General features: G+C 40.3%; 1 protein-coding gene across 2 annotated transcripts in view; it reads left to right on the top strand.

Moving 5' to 3' along the window:
- Nucleotides 1-176: 176 nt before the first annotated feature.
- Nucleotides 177-17,949, top strand: part of LOC105557230 (activating transcription factor of chaperone) — a 22,311-nt gene continuing 4,538 nt past the window's right edge. Inside the window, exons 1-2 of one of the 2 annotated variants that reach the window (XM_012004416.1) lie at nt 177-395; nt 8,121-8,432. In XM_012004416.1, coding sequence (XP_011859806.1) covers nt 8,213-8,432 — 220 coding nt within the window. In that variant the 5' untranslated portion in view covers nt 177-395; nt 8,121-8,212. Of the gene's footprint in view, nt 396-8,120; nt 8,433-11,555; nt 12,459-17,949 lie in introns of those variants that run through there. The other variant, XM_012004417.1, reaches the window with a different exon arrangement.

The raw sequence follows: 17,949 nt of genomic DNA, 5'->3' as shown, positions 1-17,949 counted from the left end.
CGTTTCCCAATGTAAAGAAAAAAAATTTATATTTAGTACATTAGTACATTAGTGTATGTCTCATGCAATATTGAAAACAAGCGGGAGCAGACATTTTGTTGAAGGTGTTATGGCCGAAACCGGAAATCCGCACGGACACAGCTTTTCCTCGCCAGAGCTCACAAGTTAGCGATCTAGTATAGTATAGACATCTGTGGCTGCTACATTTGGAGGGAAGGGTCACGTGACCGATCGAAATCCCGACGGAAGCTGTCGTTCGGCATTCCCCATTCATGAGGCTGGTAGGAAAGACGTTTGAATTATCTCTGCGTTTCCGAAGACGTGCAAGATGAGTCTGTAGTCGGAGAACAAGCTTGCACACGCAAGTGTGCCATCGCACCTTAAGTAATCATGTCGTAAGTAACAGAATCTCGTTTGCCTCGTAACCTCTGCGTCGCATTCGCGAGTTTCGTGGTTTCGCGTGTCCGCTCTGGCGGCTCTGGCCATCTTGTGAGTCATTGCATGCAATGACGTGTCGAATTACCGAACGCGACGAAGACGCGGCTTGCATGTTTCCTTACGTCGCGAGAAATCTTGCCCGATCGTTCTTGCGTTAACGCGCAACACAAATATTCGCGACCCGTGCACGTTGCCCGATCTGAACCCGCCACGAGATCTTGCCAGACGATAGCCTCGCATTGCGTCATGACACATCCATACACTGATACATAACTGTTCGGTCCCTCGGCGTGACTCGCGCAAAAGAAGTCTTGCGTCGAGATAAGCGGGAAATGATCATCGATTTCCGATTCGTGACTTAGCACTTATGTTGCTGCTCGTCTTCCGGATGTAAATTTAATTTGTAAAATTTGTAAATGAATATATTAAATATATAAAATGTAGAAAATTTACATTCACTTTGACATCAGAATTGCGATTAATTTTCATTGGTTGAGTACAATACGTGTCGCTTATTTGCTGCAACAATAACTATGTTTATACGTGACCCTTAGAGCCACCATTTCCAACATCTGTTAATTCTAACCGACCGTTAACTTCCAATTTCTATTGACTATTCTGATTAACAGTCAATTCCTATTGGCTATTCTAAAAAGCTAACGTTCGGTTAGTTATTATTAAAAGCTAACAGACGTTGGAAATAGTGGCCCATGATCGGGTTTAATAACACCCGTAGTTATAAAACTGACCAATAACAACTATACCTCAGTAGAGGAATGACTGTGATTGGCGCTGCCCTTAACTACGGATGTTATTAAATCCGATTAAGGATACTGTGTAACAGCACTCAATGATATATGTATTCTTAAAATATCTAATACCAGTATTTTCACAGTGAGATTTGAAATTCAAAACTGCCTCAAGATCATCTTTAGATACTCTGTATTCAATGAAATGTTTCGTATAGCATTCATAGTGCAGGGGGAAGGGGCATAAACACCTGAAGGTTTTTGGAATAATCTGAACAGTGCGTGGTCAAAGATACATTCTAGTCATGTTGAAAGATACACTATTGCACGGAGTTTCAGATGACATGGTTCACTTTCAAAAAATAACGTCCGTGAGATGTCCATCCTGATTTTCCACACGCTGTTTCATCCTGGTAGGAAGAGAATGCATTACTCGCCGTAGAATGTTCTGTGGAATTTTCTCTATAGCCACGCGAATGCACTGCTTCAGCTCCAAGATGGTTACTGGATGTGTTTCATACGGCTATTAAGCTAGAATACCAAACTGAACACAATCATATGAAATGCACGGAGAATTCGCTCCAGCCGTTTAACGAAATATCACTTATGCTACCTTTCGAAAACGTTAGAATACCCATTACAAAAATAATAATGTGAAAAAATACTTATACCATGATTTAGTGCTAATTATGTGCTTTTAATATGTACTAGTTTAAATTTCGGAGCGCCATCCCTTACACTTACTACAACAACCCGAAAGTGTATTTCGTTCAAGAGAGAAGTGTAAAGAATATCGATTTTGGAAATATCTCGATCGTAATATACGTTTGTTGCTTACAAAATACATATTAACCAATTTGATTGCTTCACTCTCATTTCCAGAAGACAAAAGTAAAGAGCACAAGACTAAAGTCTATTCGAAAAATCAGTTGTGCTATGCAGATTTTGGTATTAAATTTAAATTCTTGAACGAAATACGCTTTGGGGTTGTTTTTCAGTGTATGGGATGGCGCATCGAAATTTAAACTAGTACATATTAAAAGCACATAATTAGCACTAAGTTATGGAATAAGTGTTTTTCATATCTTTTTTTTTATAATGGGTATTCTAACTTTTTCGAAAGGTAGCATAAAAGTGATATTTTGTTAAACGGCCGGAGCAATAAAATTGGGAGTAGAGCAATAAATTAGCACATAAAGAGCACTAAATCCTCCGTGCATTTTATATGATTGTGCTCAGTTTGGCACATGGCGTGTTTCGTACACCTTGCTTTTCACAAATCCCCACGAGAAAAAGTCTGGCGCTAGGTCTGGTTAGAGTACTTCTAGTGAGAGTATGGACAACGTCCGACATTAACAGGGAAACTGTGGCGCGTTTTTCAAATTAATTTCTGTGACATTTTTTAATTACAAGCCTCTTCATATAGGCTGTATCCCGATATTCACTGGCAGTGAAAATCTATAGTGAACGTGACGTAAAGTATAGATTTTTAGTACTGTGGCTGCGTTCCGATATTCACTACCAGTACTAAAAATCTATACTTTACGTCACGTTCACTACAGATTTTCACTGACAGTGAATATCGGGATACAGCCTATATGAAGAGGCTTGCAATTGAAAAATATCACAGAAATGAATTTCAAAGCGCGCCACAGTTTCCCTGTTAATGTCAGACGTTGTCCATACTCTCACTAGAGGTACTCTAGGTCTGGTAAACGGGCGGGCCACTGCATGTCACCATACCGTGGTATAAGGCATCTGGGAAATATCCTTCTGAATGCCTGCACGCTAACGTGGGCTATTAGTAAACCATGTGATCTGAAACTGCAACCGTGTATCTCTCAACATGACGAAAACATATCTTTGACCAAGCACACAATGTTCAAGTTATTTAAAAAACCGAGTAGGTTTTTAACGTCCAAATTGAATCACAAATCTTTTTTGCAACAATCACACAATCTAACGATCAATTTTCCACTAAACATATTTCACTCCAAGGGCAATAAATTTATGGTGGAACCAATAGACGATGCCTATTAGTTTAGCAGAAACTTCTGCTATCTCATATTAGAAGCCTATCTTATATTAGCGAATTTTCCTCTATATATTAGCTTTTCATTCAGCGCATTGAATTCTCACAATTCTTTTGTAAACAATTAAAAAATAACTTTTTTTGGGTTATGTCTTTATTGTAACAGATAAGCGATATATAAATCCCTTTGAAAAAAAAGAATTAAAAGAGTAAAGTAAATGTATCACAATTTAACCACTTACAATTAATTTTCTACAACAATTTAAGATAAAAAGAGAATAAGAAACCGTAATGGAAATATTTTGCTAAAATCGATGAAAAGTAAGATAAAAGTTATCGAAACATTACTGAATGTATTATATTTGAAAATGAATGGTAACTTTCCTTACGAAATTCTATGTAATACAGTGAAATATGTATAAGGAAAAGTTAATATACTATTAAAATATATTGTATGGTTAAAGAGTAATAAAAAATATTTTAATGTAAAAAGACATTTTTACTAAATTTAACTAAAAACTGTATTACTTTTTTAATGAAAACTTGCTGAAATATCGATATCGAGGTGAGTTAAGAGAGCTTTTCACATACATTTCAGTAAAATTTTATTATATTTTTAGCAAAATATTTCCACCAAAATTAAAATAAAATTAGAATCCTTGACACGAAACATAATTTTCACAAAAGATGCATTCGAAATGATACGTATAAAAGAAGAAAATAATAAAATAAATTCTAATAAAGATATCGAATTGTTGATGCTTATTTTAATGACCTTGCACCACTGCTCCCGGACGAAAGCCGCTGCATCCACCATGGCCGGTGGGGGGGGGGGGGGAATGTGCCCCACCACCGGCCACCATGGATGCAGCGGGCCCAGCAACTTTCGTCTGGGAACTGGGAGCACTGCGCCAGAGATGCCGACTTGGTAGCTTTGCTAGGCAACCGGGTGCGTGGAGGGGATAGCGCTCGAAGCTCGGCCGGCATCAGGCAATCGAAGACATCGAAGTTAGGGTTGCGTTCGGAAACATCACCCGAGTGTCCCCGTGTATCACTATCCTTATTTAATATCGGTGAGAAACAAGGATAACATGATCTACTGGGCACTTATTTAATATCGGTGAGAAACAAGGATAACATGATCTACTGGGCACGTTTCCAAACGCAGCCCAGAAGAAGATAACGCTGAGCGCTACCTTCCACTCTATCCCCTCCACGCGCTCGGCTGCCTGGCAGAGCTTCCAAGTCGGCATCTCTGCCTTGCGCTGATTCTTTTCCGGTAAGTGTAACGTAACATCGGTATATTTAAAATATCGTCCATTATGTACACGTTCGATATCGATAGACCTTTTCAGGTAGCCATGTGAAATTTCATGAACAGAGAACGTCGGACAAAACTTTTATAAATTCGAGTAATTTTTATTAAAGATTAAAAATAAGTCATTTCGATTGCTAATTTTAGTGTTAAGAACATCTACCTACAAGGAGTTGGCAAGAATTGCAAAATCGATTTCGAAACGAGACATAGTCCATTCGAAGGAGGGTACTGACAAGTTTATGAAAAGTGTCTAAGGGTTAGAGTGAATCTTCGTTTTTGAAAAATTTGCAGTTAAAGTTGAGTATGCGACCACATGTACTATAACTACCGAAACTTAACCTCCACAAGCAGCGAGCGCGGCGGATGCGAAGACTAAAGCGTACGTTTACATTTTGCTTGTATTTCGCTTACGCCTTACGGCGTTTGAGTTCGAATCTCGCTTGGTCAATTTATTTATAAAAGGTGTTTTATAATTTAATTTGGTTTTATTATTGCCTGCAATATTATATTAAATGTGCACAATACTCCCACACAGCAAGGGGAACTCCCGGGGAGCTCCCGGGGAGCTCTTAAAATTGGTCATAAGCTTCACTTGAACTTCAACGAACTCGCACGGAGCCCCCTGAGAGCTCCTAAGTCCGCTTTTGAGAGCTCTCTGGGAGCTTTATTTAAGCTCGCAGGGAGTTCTCAACTAGTACTAACTCGCTGGAAGCTTGTTTTATCGAATTTTGGAAGCTTCCCGGGAGCTCAGCGAAATGAACTCCCTGTAAGCTTGTTTTGTCGAATTTTGTAAGCTTCCGGGAGCTCAGCGAAATAAACTTCCTAGGAGCTTGATCGGAGCTTTATGCTGTGTGGGCTTTTTATATATAAAATAAAAAGTACATATAAAATTAAAAATAAGAATTCGTTATTATTCACTTATTTTTCTTTACAAAAATTATTTATGAGAAAATTCAGACATTGCTGTACAATTTTATGGGTGAAAATTAATGTAAAGGCATGTAAAACACAATTTACACAACAAACATTTTATAAAAGAATAATTAGATTTACAAAATACATTTCATACTATGAAATTTTTACAATGTTAATTAATTATTATGAGAATACGGCTCTGAAGAATAAAAATCAATGAATAAAAGGGGCTAAGAGCCTTGACTGGGTGTTAGTGTCAGAAGATAAAAATTTGTTTATTTAAATATAAAAATTAACAGACGTTTCGGTCTTTCTTTAGACCATCCTCAGTGTATAAAAGACAAGAAGTAAAAGAAAATGAAAATAATTTAGATGTAAATGTCAATGATTAAAAATTCGCTCGCAACACAATATATAAAAGTGTAAAGTGTAGCCACATTCAGATTTCTAAAATCAAAAGAGAGAGTAATAAGAAAAGACCTCGTTACATTGTAAAATTGTATAAGAATATCGAATGCTGTATACACGACTGCCGATCGAGAGGTCATCTTTTCGTCGAGAAGTATTGGAGTTAAGCTGGTAAATGTCGACTGGTAGAAAAATAATGTTCGTGTTTATAAAAGAGAGGAAAATGGAACCTTGGGGGAGGGGGTAGTGCTTTTATATAAAAAATGACCAAGCGAGATTCGAACTCGAATGCCGCAAGCGAAATACCGGAAATTTTCTTCCAACCAATCCAACGCGGCATTTTATTTCCTGTTCCTGTTACCTGTTGCCTGGCACTGTGTGATAGGCTTTAACTTTCGCATCCGCCCATAGAACTTATGTTCATGGAAGGGGAAAAGGACCGACACAAGTGAGTCCAAAAAGTGAGATAGAAGGAACTATTTTCTGTCTCGTTTGTCTATCCATCTTTCTATCATTCTGTTTCGTTCTTTAACTTCTCCTCGTACTGCGAGTAGTACTGCATGCAGAAAACACAAAATACTGATTTTATATCATGTTGACTTAGGGACAGAGCACAAAGCAACGCAATAGCTTACGACAAAGACGCAAGTGTAAATGTAGATAGCGCACAAGCTTTGGCGTAAAAGTAACGTCATATGTAATTGGAGGGAAGTACGACATACGCTAAAGCTTGTGCACTACCTACGTTTACACTTGCGTCTTTGTCGTAAGCTACTACGTTGCTTTGTGCTCTGACCGTTGATGCGTTGATGCGATAACCAGATCACGCCCACGTGATCACGTACACTAGAAGAAGATAGATACCCAAATAAATTGGTGTTGGCCTTTTCCCTCAGGAGGACATCCCTCACTACCTCATAAGCAGTCTATCTTTTATATGTCTATGGGTGTGACTGGGTGTCGCAAGGGCTGCGTTCAGAAACACCACTCGAGTACCCCAGCGTATTATTCTATCCTTGTTGCTCGTCGTATGTTAAACAAGGATAAAATGATACTCTGGGGTACTCTGGGTGGTGTTTTTGAGCGCAGCCAGCGGTGTACTGGGGTGGTGTTTTTGAACGCAGCCAGCGGTGTACTGGGGTGGTGTTTTTGAACGCAGCCAGCGGTGGTTTCACGACGCTCATATTTTGCAACTACTTCTCCTTCCCTAGGCGAGCGGTAAATTTAGTCGCGTGACTATATTTGACGCTAAATCGTAGCGTCAATGAAATGGGACCTTAACTGATAATCACGGCAAGGGGATCACTCATCTGACTTCGACTATTTTCGTCGAACGCGATCGGATATGTTCGGCTTTCTGTGTCTATATTTACACGGCACCCTAATTGGGTTTAATAACATCCGTAGTTAAAGAGCTGGTCAATCACAGTCATTCCATTCTGAGGAATAGTTGTGATTGGTCAGTTGTATAATTACAGATGTTATTAAACCCGATTAAGGGTGACGTGACAACATGAATTTATTTGGGTATCTGTCTTCTAGTGTGATCACGTGGGCGTGATCACATGATCACCTTCAGATCACGTCCACTAGAGGAAGACACATACCCAAACAAATTCATGTTGTCTTTTTCCCTCAGGAGGATGCCCCCACCTAGGGTTCCACTGCCTCATAAGCAGTCTATCTTTTATATGTCTATGGTCTAGGATTCTAAGCTGCATCGGAACGGAAGTTCAACGAAAAATGGCGGAGCCAATCATAATCGGGAAACGATATCGACATAACTCTACTTATAGAAACTCGAAGGCTGATGGCAGAGAACAATCCGTAAACGCTTAAGGCTGATGGCAGACAACTATCCGTAAGCGCTTAAGACTGACGTAGTCGTAGACTTAAGGTAAGGCAGAGAAAAACGTAAGCCGTAAGGAACATGTGTTCCACGGCTTACGTTTTTCTCTGGAACACGTCTTCCACCTTAAGTCTACGACTACGTCAGTCTTAAGCGCTTACGGATAGTTGTCTGCCATCAGCCTAACGGAAATTTCCCATGTATCCGCCGCGCATTTGGGGAGGTTTAGATTAGGTTAGGTTCGGTAGTATTGTACACGTGGTCGCATAATAAACTGTCTCGTTTCGAAATCGATTTCGCAATTCTTGGCAACTCCTTGTTAACGAGCATAACAATGGTCTAGTAGGTATTAATTACTTTTTCTTTCTTTTAAATATTTCCTTATTAACATGGAAATTATTTATTTTTCAGTGCCAATATGGCGCTCGCCACGAGCTATGTCGCTAAACCGACGAAAATTTATTTTCATCCTTTAATATCACTTGGTTGGATTCGCATTGAGAATGTCATTGAGTCAGGATCAGATGTTCTCATGGAAGTACGAGCCGGTGTCCCCCAGTGGGGCATCGCTGCTAGATACCACTGTTGAAGATTGGCTTTCGAATGATCAGTCTGTAGAAATTCTTAATTATGCTGTGGAAGATGTTATGTATGACGACCGCCCAATCTGTGCCCAAGATGCATCAAAACTCATAAATACACTAGACGAATGGATTAAAGAAGGTAAGATATTTTGTATCAAGAGATCACGCTAGTGTCCCACGCCAAGTATAAGCTTAGAGATACCGTTTATTTGACGGAATTCGCATGTATCAGTGATAATATCGCGGTGTTAAATCCGCAACAGAAATTGGTGATGACGTACTGTGACATTGTATCGTTTGTTAAACAAAAAATTTGAGAGATCTTACAAATTTCAATATCTTCAAAAGTATAACACGGGCGTAATGTTTTGCTATTCCGGAATTTAACATGCAAGAACACAGTGTTAAACATTTTGTATGAATAGCTGTTTCTCCTTATCTAAGAAACTCTTATCTGAGAACCGGAAAAAAGTCAAAAGTATAAAGCAGAGGCAATAATTGTACATATGAAGATAAGTAGAAAATTAAATTAGAAATATTGACTTTTCTTATGTAACAAACTTGTATGTCATCATAGGAGCTAACAAAATACAAAAATCCATTACTCGTTTAAAAATATAACTTCTATAATCTTGGATCAATCTGATTCTTGCTTGGCATGATTTTATAAATAAGATTGATATATGATACAATTCAAAAATTCACTGATATAACTCGAGTATTTCTACTGAATGTCACATACTACGATAAATTAAATTTTGATGAATGCCTTAATGAATTTAAAGTTTATTTTTCTCGATTGAGGAAAATGCTATTTCAGACAGCGGTATTTTTGTGGCAATTTTAATTTCCAACGTTAAACGGTTCCGCAATTACATGGGATTTTTACTGTTACAAAACTTGCTCAGAATTCAATCTCCGATTAGAGAAGGAGAGAGAGTTCGTTATGAAAATTAACATATCGAGAACACGATACTCAGTATGTCAAAGATGTTCCCCATCCAGGTCTCTGGAAGATTCCGTTGAAACATGTTGCTTAATATCCTTAGGTATTAACAAGCCAGACTTATATTCGTGGCAAATTTTTTTTTTCTTTTTTGCTCCTGCTATCACGTACAGACACCGATACGGTTATTTATTGTGTCGGGACAAGTAGCCTACTGACGAATGTCAATCGGCTCACCGAAATTAATCGCAGAGAAATAAGTTGTCGAAAATACAGCAATTGTTCAGAAACGTTTGCGATGTTCGTAGCGTTTAACAATTTAAACGTTAAGAGAAATAATTTGTATGTACAATTTAATCGCTATTAATTAGTTTTATAGCTACGTTCCGAGATTGTGTATATTCTATCCGGAAAGAATTTTCTTTTAAAATTTATTCTGAAAATCATGTAGTCATAGGACAACGCGGATTTCGAAGAACTTTATGATGCACTTTGCTAGTTTATATTAAAGCGTACACGGAAAGAATTTTCGATTAACATTTATCCTGAAAATGATGTAATCATGGGACAACGTAGCATTTTGAAGAACTTTATAGGAGTTTTTTGAAATTTTACCATGCACTAGTAATTATACTTGGTATACATTTTACTAGTAAAAATTTTACTATAGACATTTCCCACACAGCACAGAAAGATTGCAGAAAGATTGCAGACATGTTACATTGCAATATTGCTGCAACGTTTCTGGAGGATTGCCGCAAACGTTGAAATGTCCGCCCTCAGAGAGATTGCAGTGCAACATTATAGCAATGTTGCAGCGCAATATTTTTGGAATAATTTGTTGTCGTTGTACATAAGCAGAGAATTTACTAATTACATATGCATCCGGGCCTTTTTCAATACACAGCAAGCTATTGCGAAGCAACCTAAGGAGATTATGTCGCTTCGCAATAGATGGAGATTGCGAGCAACACCGCACTGATCAAGCACTTAATAATTCGCGCATTATTGGCATCAACGAAAATAACATTATAAAATTCTCGTAATTAGAAAAATTTTTTAAATAGAAAACATAGTATTTTTATTATTTTTGAAACATTGCTGCAATATTGCTATCGAAAGTTTGCAATTTTATATCCCTACAATGTCTCGGCAAGATTGCAACGTTTCTGCAATGTAACTGCAACCATCTGTGCTGTATCCCATACAGCACAAACCTTGCAGTTACATTGCAGCTACATTAAAGCAATGTTGCAATATTGTAGCAATGTTATTGCAATGCAACTGCAAGTTTTGTGCTGTACGGGATGGGTTTACTAGTAATAAAATTCATGAAGTTCTTCAGGGTAAATTTTAAGAGAAAATCCTCTCCGTATACATAAGCTTCAATATAAAGTGTGGCGCGTTGCTTGCTCGCAGCAAAAAGAGGTTGCGTTTGGAGGCCTTTGCGTTTATGTAATTACATAGCGCAAAAAATTTTCATACATTATCGCATCTGGACGGTGAGAAATCGCAGCCGTCGCGTTAACGTATTAAACAATGCCGTGAAAAAGAAACTTGACGGGGAACCTCGGCGGGGTTTTCAATGCTCCGAGAGAGAAACGAGACGGGAGAGACTTAGTTTTACGCTCCGGAGCGATACATCTCGCGATATCCGCATGCATAGATACAATCGAGTGGCGGACACCGCGGTTAAAGGACACGAAACGTGCGTGAATGCGCATTGACTTAAGAATCGCCTACTTTACGCATTTTTCTATACTGCGCAGAAAAAAATGTGAAAACTGGTATTTTCGTGCGATTTCGTATCCCCCTATCGCTTTCATTCTCTCTCTCTCTCTCTCTCGTTCTCTCGCTCGCACCCACCGCTCTTGGCACACGTGTCTCTCTCTCTCCTCGCTCGTTCTTCGTCGCTCCAGCGCGCTTCTCTCCTTTTTTTCTGTAAAAGAGAGTGGGACAAACTGGTTAACCTCTGCGCAAATGGCTTCGGCTTGTTAGTGGACCGGAGGGAAGGGGGCGACGGCGGTGTCAACGGCGCGATTGAGAGGGAGTGGAGACGACCGGGGGGGAAAGTCCAAAGATAAGAGGGAGTGGTTTCTCGGCAGTATACAGGCCACCGAAGTCCAATTTGCGCGATCGCCATTCGCCGAGCCGTCGCGCTGCATCAGTATTTAATTACCCGCCGTCTACGAGGCTCTCGGCGGAGCATCTCGCCGCGTTATCAGTGTCTTCTCCGTCGTGGTGTTACACGGGCGTCTCTCCGACGCCTCCGCCAATTTTGGTCTCGCGGAAACACCCCCCTTTTTCCCCCCTTCGGGAACCTTCCCTGGTCTTATCCGCTGGAAAATTCCGCGCGTCTCCCGCGGAGAGAGCGGGAAGAGGAACCCGCAGTATCATCGCGCGGCATCGCCACGGGTAAACGCCGAAGAGGGCGACGAGAGAAGCGACCTGACTGAGCGGGGCGCATTGCTTGCTACCCATAAAATCGCACCGGATGTGATATTGGACGCTCGCCAGCGAGAACACGTGGCCGCGCGCGCGCGCGCCCGTCAACGACCACCTGCTCGTCGCTCGGTAGCTCGGGACCCCCTCAGGATCCTCGCGCGTCGTCGTCGTCGTCGAGCGTCCGTGACGACAGGGTACGACGCGAGTTGACGAACCTCGTCGAGCGTCGTCGTCCGTAGGAGGCGCGGGACTAGCAATCGCGAACCATCTGCGCGGAGGACTCGTTCGAGATCCGTGCGACGGTCGTCCGCTCTCTTCCGCGCATGGACGCGACCGGTGTCCTGAGAAGATAAACGGTGGCGCAGCGCACCGGCGGTGGAACCCGACGAGACTGGCATCGTTAAAGTTGATCCGCGGAAACGACCGGTCGTCTCGATGGTGGAGTGTGCTAATGTTATATAATAGCATGCAGTTCGCGTATCGGTACACGTGGAACCGAGAGATCATCGTCAACTCCCAGAAGCTCGTGAAAAGACGTTGAATCACCTACCGGAGCCGTCGCGCGATCGCACGTGGGAGGATCGCAACGTTCTTCCGCGCCTTTGTACGAGCCGCGGGCACGCTACGTCGGCGCCGCCGAAGGAACGACGACCGCGTTGGGACCGTCCCGAGACCACCAGACTCCCACCTGATCTCTCCCTCTCTCCTCCCGTCCCTTTAACGAGGAAAACACCGAACCACGCGCAATTACCATGGCTGCCTTATGTTACAGCGGTAGGTTTCCTTCCCCCCCCCCCCCTTTCGTTCTCGTCCCACCTTCCCCCGCCGTTCTGTCCGGACGGGTTACTCCAAGTCGAAGTATAATCGGAATTTATTATCTGAACGGCGGAGGGGACGCAAATGTTATCTAGTCACATTGCAAATGTAGACACAACGATCCCTCGGTTCTGTGTTGGTTTTGTGGTTGCTATTGCAGCTGCCGCGCGTGGCGTATGTTGCGCCTTTTAACGCACAGAATAATATTGAGCTCGGCAATTAAAAGGTGCAATTGCAGGGGCCTGTTACTTTACTCGCGTCAGATTTCGCTCTGCAACTCGGTCGATTGGAACAGCGTTTGCAATGTCTCGTCTTATTAATTTGCTGCCTTTGAATGGGTTTTCTTCATCGACGTATAGAATGGACTGAGCATTACGCGCAACGCGCTAGTACACGCTCTGAAGCGACGACAGAGAAACACAATAGGATATTAACCCTTTGAAGCATAGTGGTAACTCACGTTACCACCTCAACTTCTTTACATTTTGGCCATTTAATTTCTAGTTGACGCATTTAGCTCGGGTTTTTTTGCATCTTTAATATCTCAGCAATAAAAGAATATAAAACAGAGTTGAGTAATCTTTAGTATTTGTAAAAGTTTTATAAATAAATAAATATGAAAATACTTTTTTTTCGGAAAAATTCATTATTGACCAAGTTTTTGAAGATTATTTCTTGAAAACTTTGTACAAAGGAGTTTTCAGGGTCGCTCATTACGAGATTTTCATAATTCAAAATGGCGGATGCAAAGTACGTGAATTGTTGAAGTTTTCAAGTTTTTCGACATTTTCGTTTGATTGCGATATTTGGGGACTTGTCGCGTCGTTAGCTCTGGGTAGTGCCAAGAATGAGTAAATTCTAAGAAGTGATCAAATTTCAATTTTGCATCCGCCATTTCGCGCGCGCTAATTTTTATATTCTATAAGAATCTTTAACTAGAATTTTCATTCCATGTCCTAATAATATCTAACAATAAATAATGTTCCTTAGCATTGTTGAATTACGGTTGAGTGATGTTATTCTTTTAAATTTTGAATTCCGCCATCTTGAATCCGCCGTTTCGAATCGTGAAAATTTGATAACGAATTTGTAATCAGCGACCCCAAAAACCCTTGTATACAAAGTTTTACCAAAAAAAATGGTTCAATAGCAAAATGTATGCTTCAAACGGTTAAAAGAAATGGTCACGCTCGTTTTCTTAATAATAAGAAAAATTTTCTAATTCACGGCCAATGCATTATACGAGTAAGAATAAGATGTAGAAATGTTACAAGAATAACAGCTAGTTTATTCGGCAATATCGATATGTTGTTATTCCTGTAACAGTTTTACATCTTATTCTTGCTCGTATAATACATTGGCCGAGAGATAAAAAATTTTTACAATAGGACATCTCTTTCTCTCGCTCGCTCGCTCGCTAATGTAGGGTCGTCTTTTAACGGTCAAGAGACAGCCTTAGAGAGGGACAGGTACATTATACTTTTATTCGTCTGGGTCGACCTGTGGAGCTGTGCGCTTTTAGCGAGTAATTAAAATTCATTTGCATATAGATGGAATATCTGATCCTCCTCGCGCAAGACAAATTTTATGCTGGAGACGTCTGTTGAGAAAAATCAAGGAAAAACTAGGGAATTTGTTGAACGCTGTTCCTTGAAGGACCTCGCTTTCATTTTCTTTCTAAGGTCGATTTTTTTCGCGTTCACGTTCGAAATGTATTCCAAATCTACTCCTCTTATATCCAATCAGAAAAAAGAAGTCCGTATTGAAGGTGAAATTCTTTAAAACGCTTGAGTAGCTTTAAATTTTTTTTCTCGCCGATTGTACGTGTTGGATACAAAATTAAAGAAACGTCAGAATTAAAATAAAACGCAATGGGAACTAAACGCCAGATCGTGGGTGAATGAATGCATCTGAATAAATCGATTGTTAAGAGCTTGACGTCACAAGATTAAAGAGCCCACTAGTGAGAAACGAGTTCATTTTAGATCTACGCGACGTCCCGATGCTGTTCGTCACCGAAACGTATCTCGCGCACTTGTTCACGCTCGACAACGGACGAAAGTGCGGACTCGCAGCCCAACAGTTTACAGTGAAAATAAAAGATAATGCGCGAAATCGTACGCTCAATAATGTAAACAGCAGACACGCACGAATATGGAGGGTCTTCTCCGCAATATGTTTGGGCGTACGAGCACGCTCTAAATATCGCTTAGAAACTTACGACCCCGTCTTTCATTCTCATTCATCGTTTGCATTCTTAATGCAAACGATTATCAAGTCAATTAACCCGTTTGTTACGAGACATTTTTCTAAAAGTGTATCAAAGATTATGAAGTAGATATACCGTGTGAAAAAAAAACCGATTAGTCGCGCCTCCAGGATATCGCACTTGATATTAATCCATTTTCTTAATAGACATAATAATCACGATAACGAATTCAATGTGTGTACAAGAGACATAAAAATTACGATAATGAATTCAATGTGTGTACAAGAACTTTTATAAGGATATGCACAAGTGGCAATTGAAATAATGTATATCTCGAAACGCCGTCACGCGCGCGCGTGTATGTTACAGCAGCGTTTTTTAATTCGACGCTATTTTAACGGCACCCGCGTATCTCTGTTTTCCTGCAAGTTCTTTGTGCACTTCTAGCATTTCAACGTCATCCGAATACAGAAGTGGTCTTATCTAACCTTCTGCCCCCTGTATTTAAACGGAGATAACGTCCAATAGCAACTGATCAAAGTTTCATAAAATAGGTCACGGCTGTCGTAGAGAGCGCGAAAATTGTCCAATTACAACGTTGCGGACCTTCAGACAGCCGCGTCCCCAGGAAAGAGGGCTTTTCCAGAAAAAAAAACGGAGCATTGTGAAACGCTCGTGGGAGTTCTAAGGTTGCCGCACGCGCAGACCTTAATAGTGGTGTGAAAAAGAGATTTTTTTTAAAAGCGCCGCTTTGCATACGGGATAAAGAAGTCGCTACGGCAGCCGAGCGATTGATCTCATTTGAAATGAGATTGCTAATGAGGAACTTGTTTTCCTAGTTAACGTCCATGAAATTGTATTTAATGCGCCACACCTATTTATTGTTCACGCTTGTTGCGACGTCAAGCACTGTCTGTTAGTTAATACCTCGAGACTTCTCAAAATGCTAATCAACTTCGTACATACAAATACATCAACTATATTGCTCGTCAGGATATGATTATATAAAATTTATCTCTTTCCTCGAGGAGTACATGGAAAGTAGGCTCAGTACAGCCGAAACGTCTATTTGAACCTGAAAAATAAAGTAATTTTATCAATCGGTTTTGTTTAAAAAAGAACATCTGTTAATGCTCGTTAATTTGGCCTTTCAGTAATTATGAATTGTTAATACAATACACGAGCGAAAGAGATACTCTCTCTCTCTCTCTCTTTTTCTAATCTACATGGAAAGTATTTTCTCTTAAAATTTGCCCTGAAACCGTGAGACAAGACGGCACGGAAGAATTCTATGAAAGTTTTTTTTTGTATTGCTTACGAGAACATATAGTATACCTTGTATACCGTTGGTTTTCGTGCCTATCTACAATAAAGATTTAAACTCCAAGTCTTAAGAAATTGACTAATCGCAGTCAGGTATTCTACTCATACCTGACCGTGATTGGTCAATTTCTTAAGGTTTAGGACTTAAATCATCTATTGTAGACTGGGACTTAGCCTTGAGTCATCTAATCTAACGCCAACTGCACAGAATCAAGGCCCGAACACACGAAAAACCTTCAGCAGTAAAACTTAAGAATTTCAACCAATCGAATTTTTCAGCATTGCTTAAGTTACAAAATAGCTGCTTACGTTCTCGACAGTCATTGGTCATTTCCCTTAAGTCTTACTGCTTAAGTTTTTTCGTGTGTTCGGACCTTCGAGGATGAAAAGTTTGAGCTCAGATGACTTAAAGCCAACGGCACACGATATTATTTTTTTCTACTAGACAGCTTACGAGAGCCAATCAGGATTTAGCCTCAAGTCACCTGATCTAAAACTCTGTGTCCTGATTGGCTCTCTTGGTAAGCAATCCAGTAAGAAAAAAATGGTATTGTATGCCGTTGGCTTTACTAGTAAAACGTATGGTGAAATTTCAAAAACTCTCTTGAAGAGAATCCTCGAAATGTCATATTATCCCAAGATCGTATGATTTTCAGAATAAATTTGAAGAGAAAATTCTCCGTGTACGATCGCGTCGCTTCGAAAGAATTAGGAGGAAGACTCGATTCGATGCCGCTGATAAAATATGAAAGATGGATAACGTAATTTCCAGAACATAATACGCGGTAAACATTGTTATGGGAAATACGGGGATCGATCATTCCCTTAGACGTCGTTGCATATTTGCCGCGTTTCCAGAAGCGGCACGTAGTCGAGCTATTGCGTCTCGCGTTATCCAATAACAATGCACACACCAGGAAATATAATATCGCCAGTGTGATTCATTTACAAACGAATGAATGCATCACGAGCGTGACTGGAGTGCGAACTGATATGCGACGTCAATTAGAAATGGAACGGGCGCGTTTCGATCTACGGCGCCGTCGCGATTCACGGCATGTCACAACCCTGTCCAAGGGATTGCGCAAAGTCGCTCGCACGCGGAGCGTTCCTCAGGCAGGAGCTTAGACTTTTTCAGCCTGTGATGAGTTCTTTAAAAATTTATTTAATTTGTTTATTACCGTACCGCTGTAGCTCGGACCCGACACGTACGATTTGTAATTTGTTACGGATTATTAATCGATCCTGGTTGAAGTAATATTTTTCGCGATAAATTCTTTACAGTTTGCTTCTACAGGATACTTAATTAAAAGTACTATTAAATTGATTATTAATTTAATTAAGTTTACACGGAAAGTATTTTCTCTTAAAATTTACCCTGAAAATCGTGTAATAAACTAATAAAATTTATACCGTAAGTATAATTACGGTAAACCTTCGGAAAACCTACCTATATGAAATAATGCGTAAGAATACCCAATTTCTGTGCGTTTTTGTCCTCTGAACATGAATATGAAACTTAAAAATTTCGCTCGGGACAAGAAACATTGAAAATCCCAAAAAGAACATGTATGCACAGGCACGCACTGTATATACAGGATCTTGCTAAAAGCACGCGCGCGCGGAGTGGTGCAGGGGGCCTTTGACCCCCCTTCCCACACCCACCCCATGTGTGTGTGTGTGTGTGTGCGTATGGGTGTGATTCCTACGCATTTCACTCGTTTAAGGATGTATCGGACCTATCTTCAAAATAGTACAAAGTCGCTAAAAATTTGTGAAATTGTTCTTTTAGTCTTCCTAATTTATTGCAGAAAAGTCAAAATGCATCTACTAAACGGTTGTTGAGATATAACTATTTTAATTTACACTGATTTTACACGTACTCTTATGGGAAAAGCCGATTTTCACGGATAAAAC

Source organism: Vollenhovia emeryi, unplaced genomic scaffold (assembly GCF_000949405.1).
Source record: "Vollenhovia emeryi isolate VEMERY1.0 unplaced genomic scaffold, V.emery_V1.0 DF939556.1, whole genome shotgun sequence".
In the NCBI taxonomy this organism is placed as follows: Eukaryota; Metazoa; Arthropoda; class Insecta; order Hymenoptera; family Formicidae; genus Vollenhovia; species Vollenhovia emeryi.
This window is presented reverse-complemented; position numbering and strand designations above follow the sequence as displayed.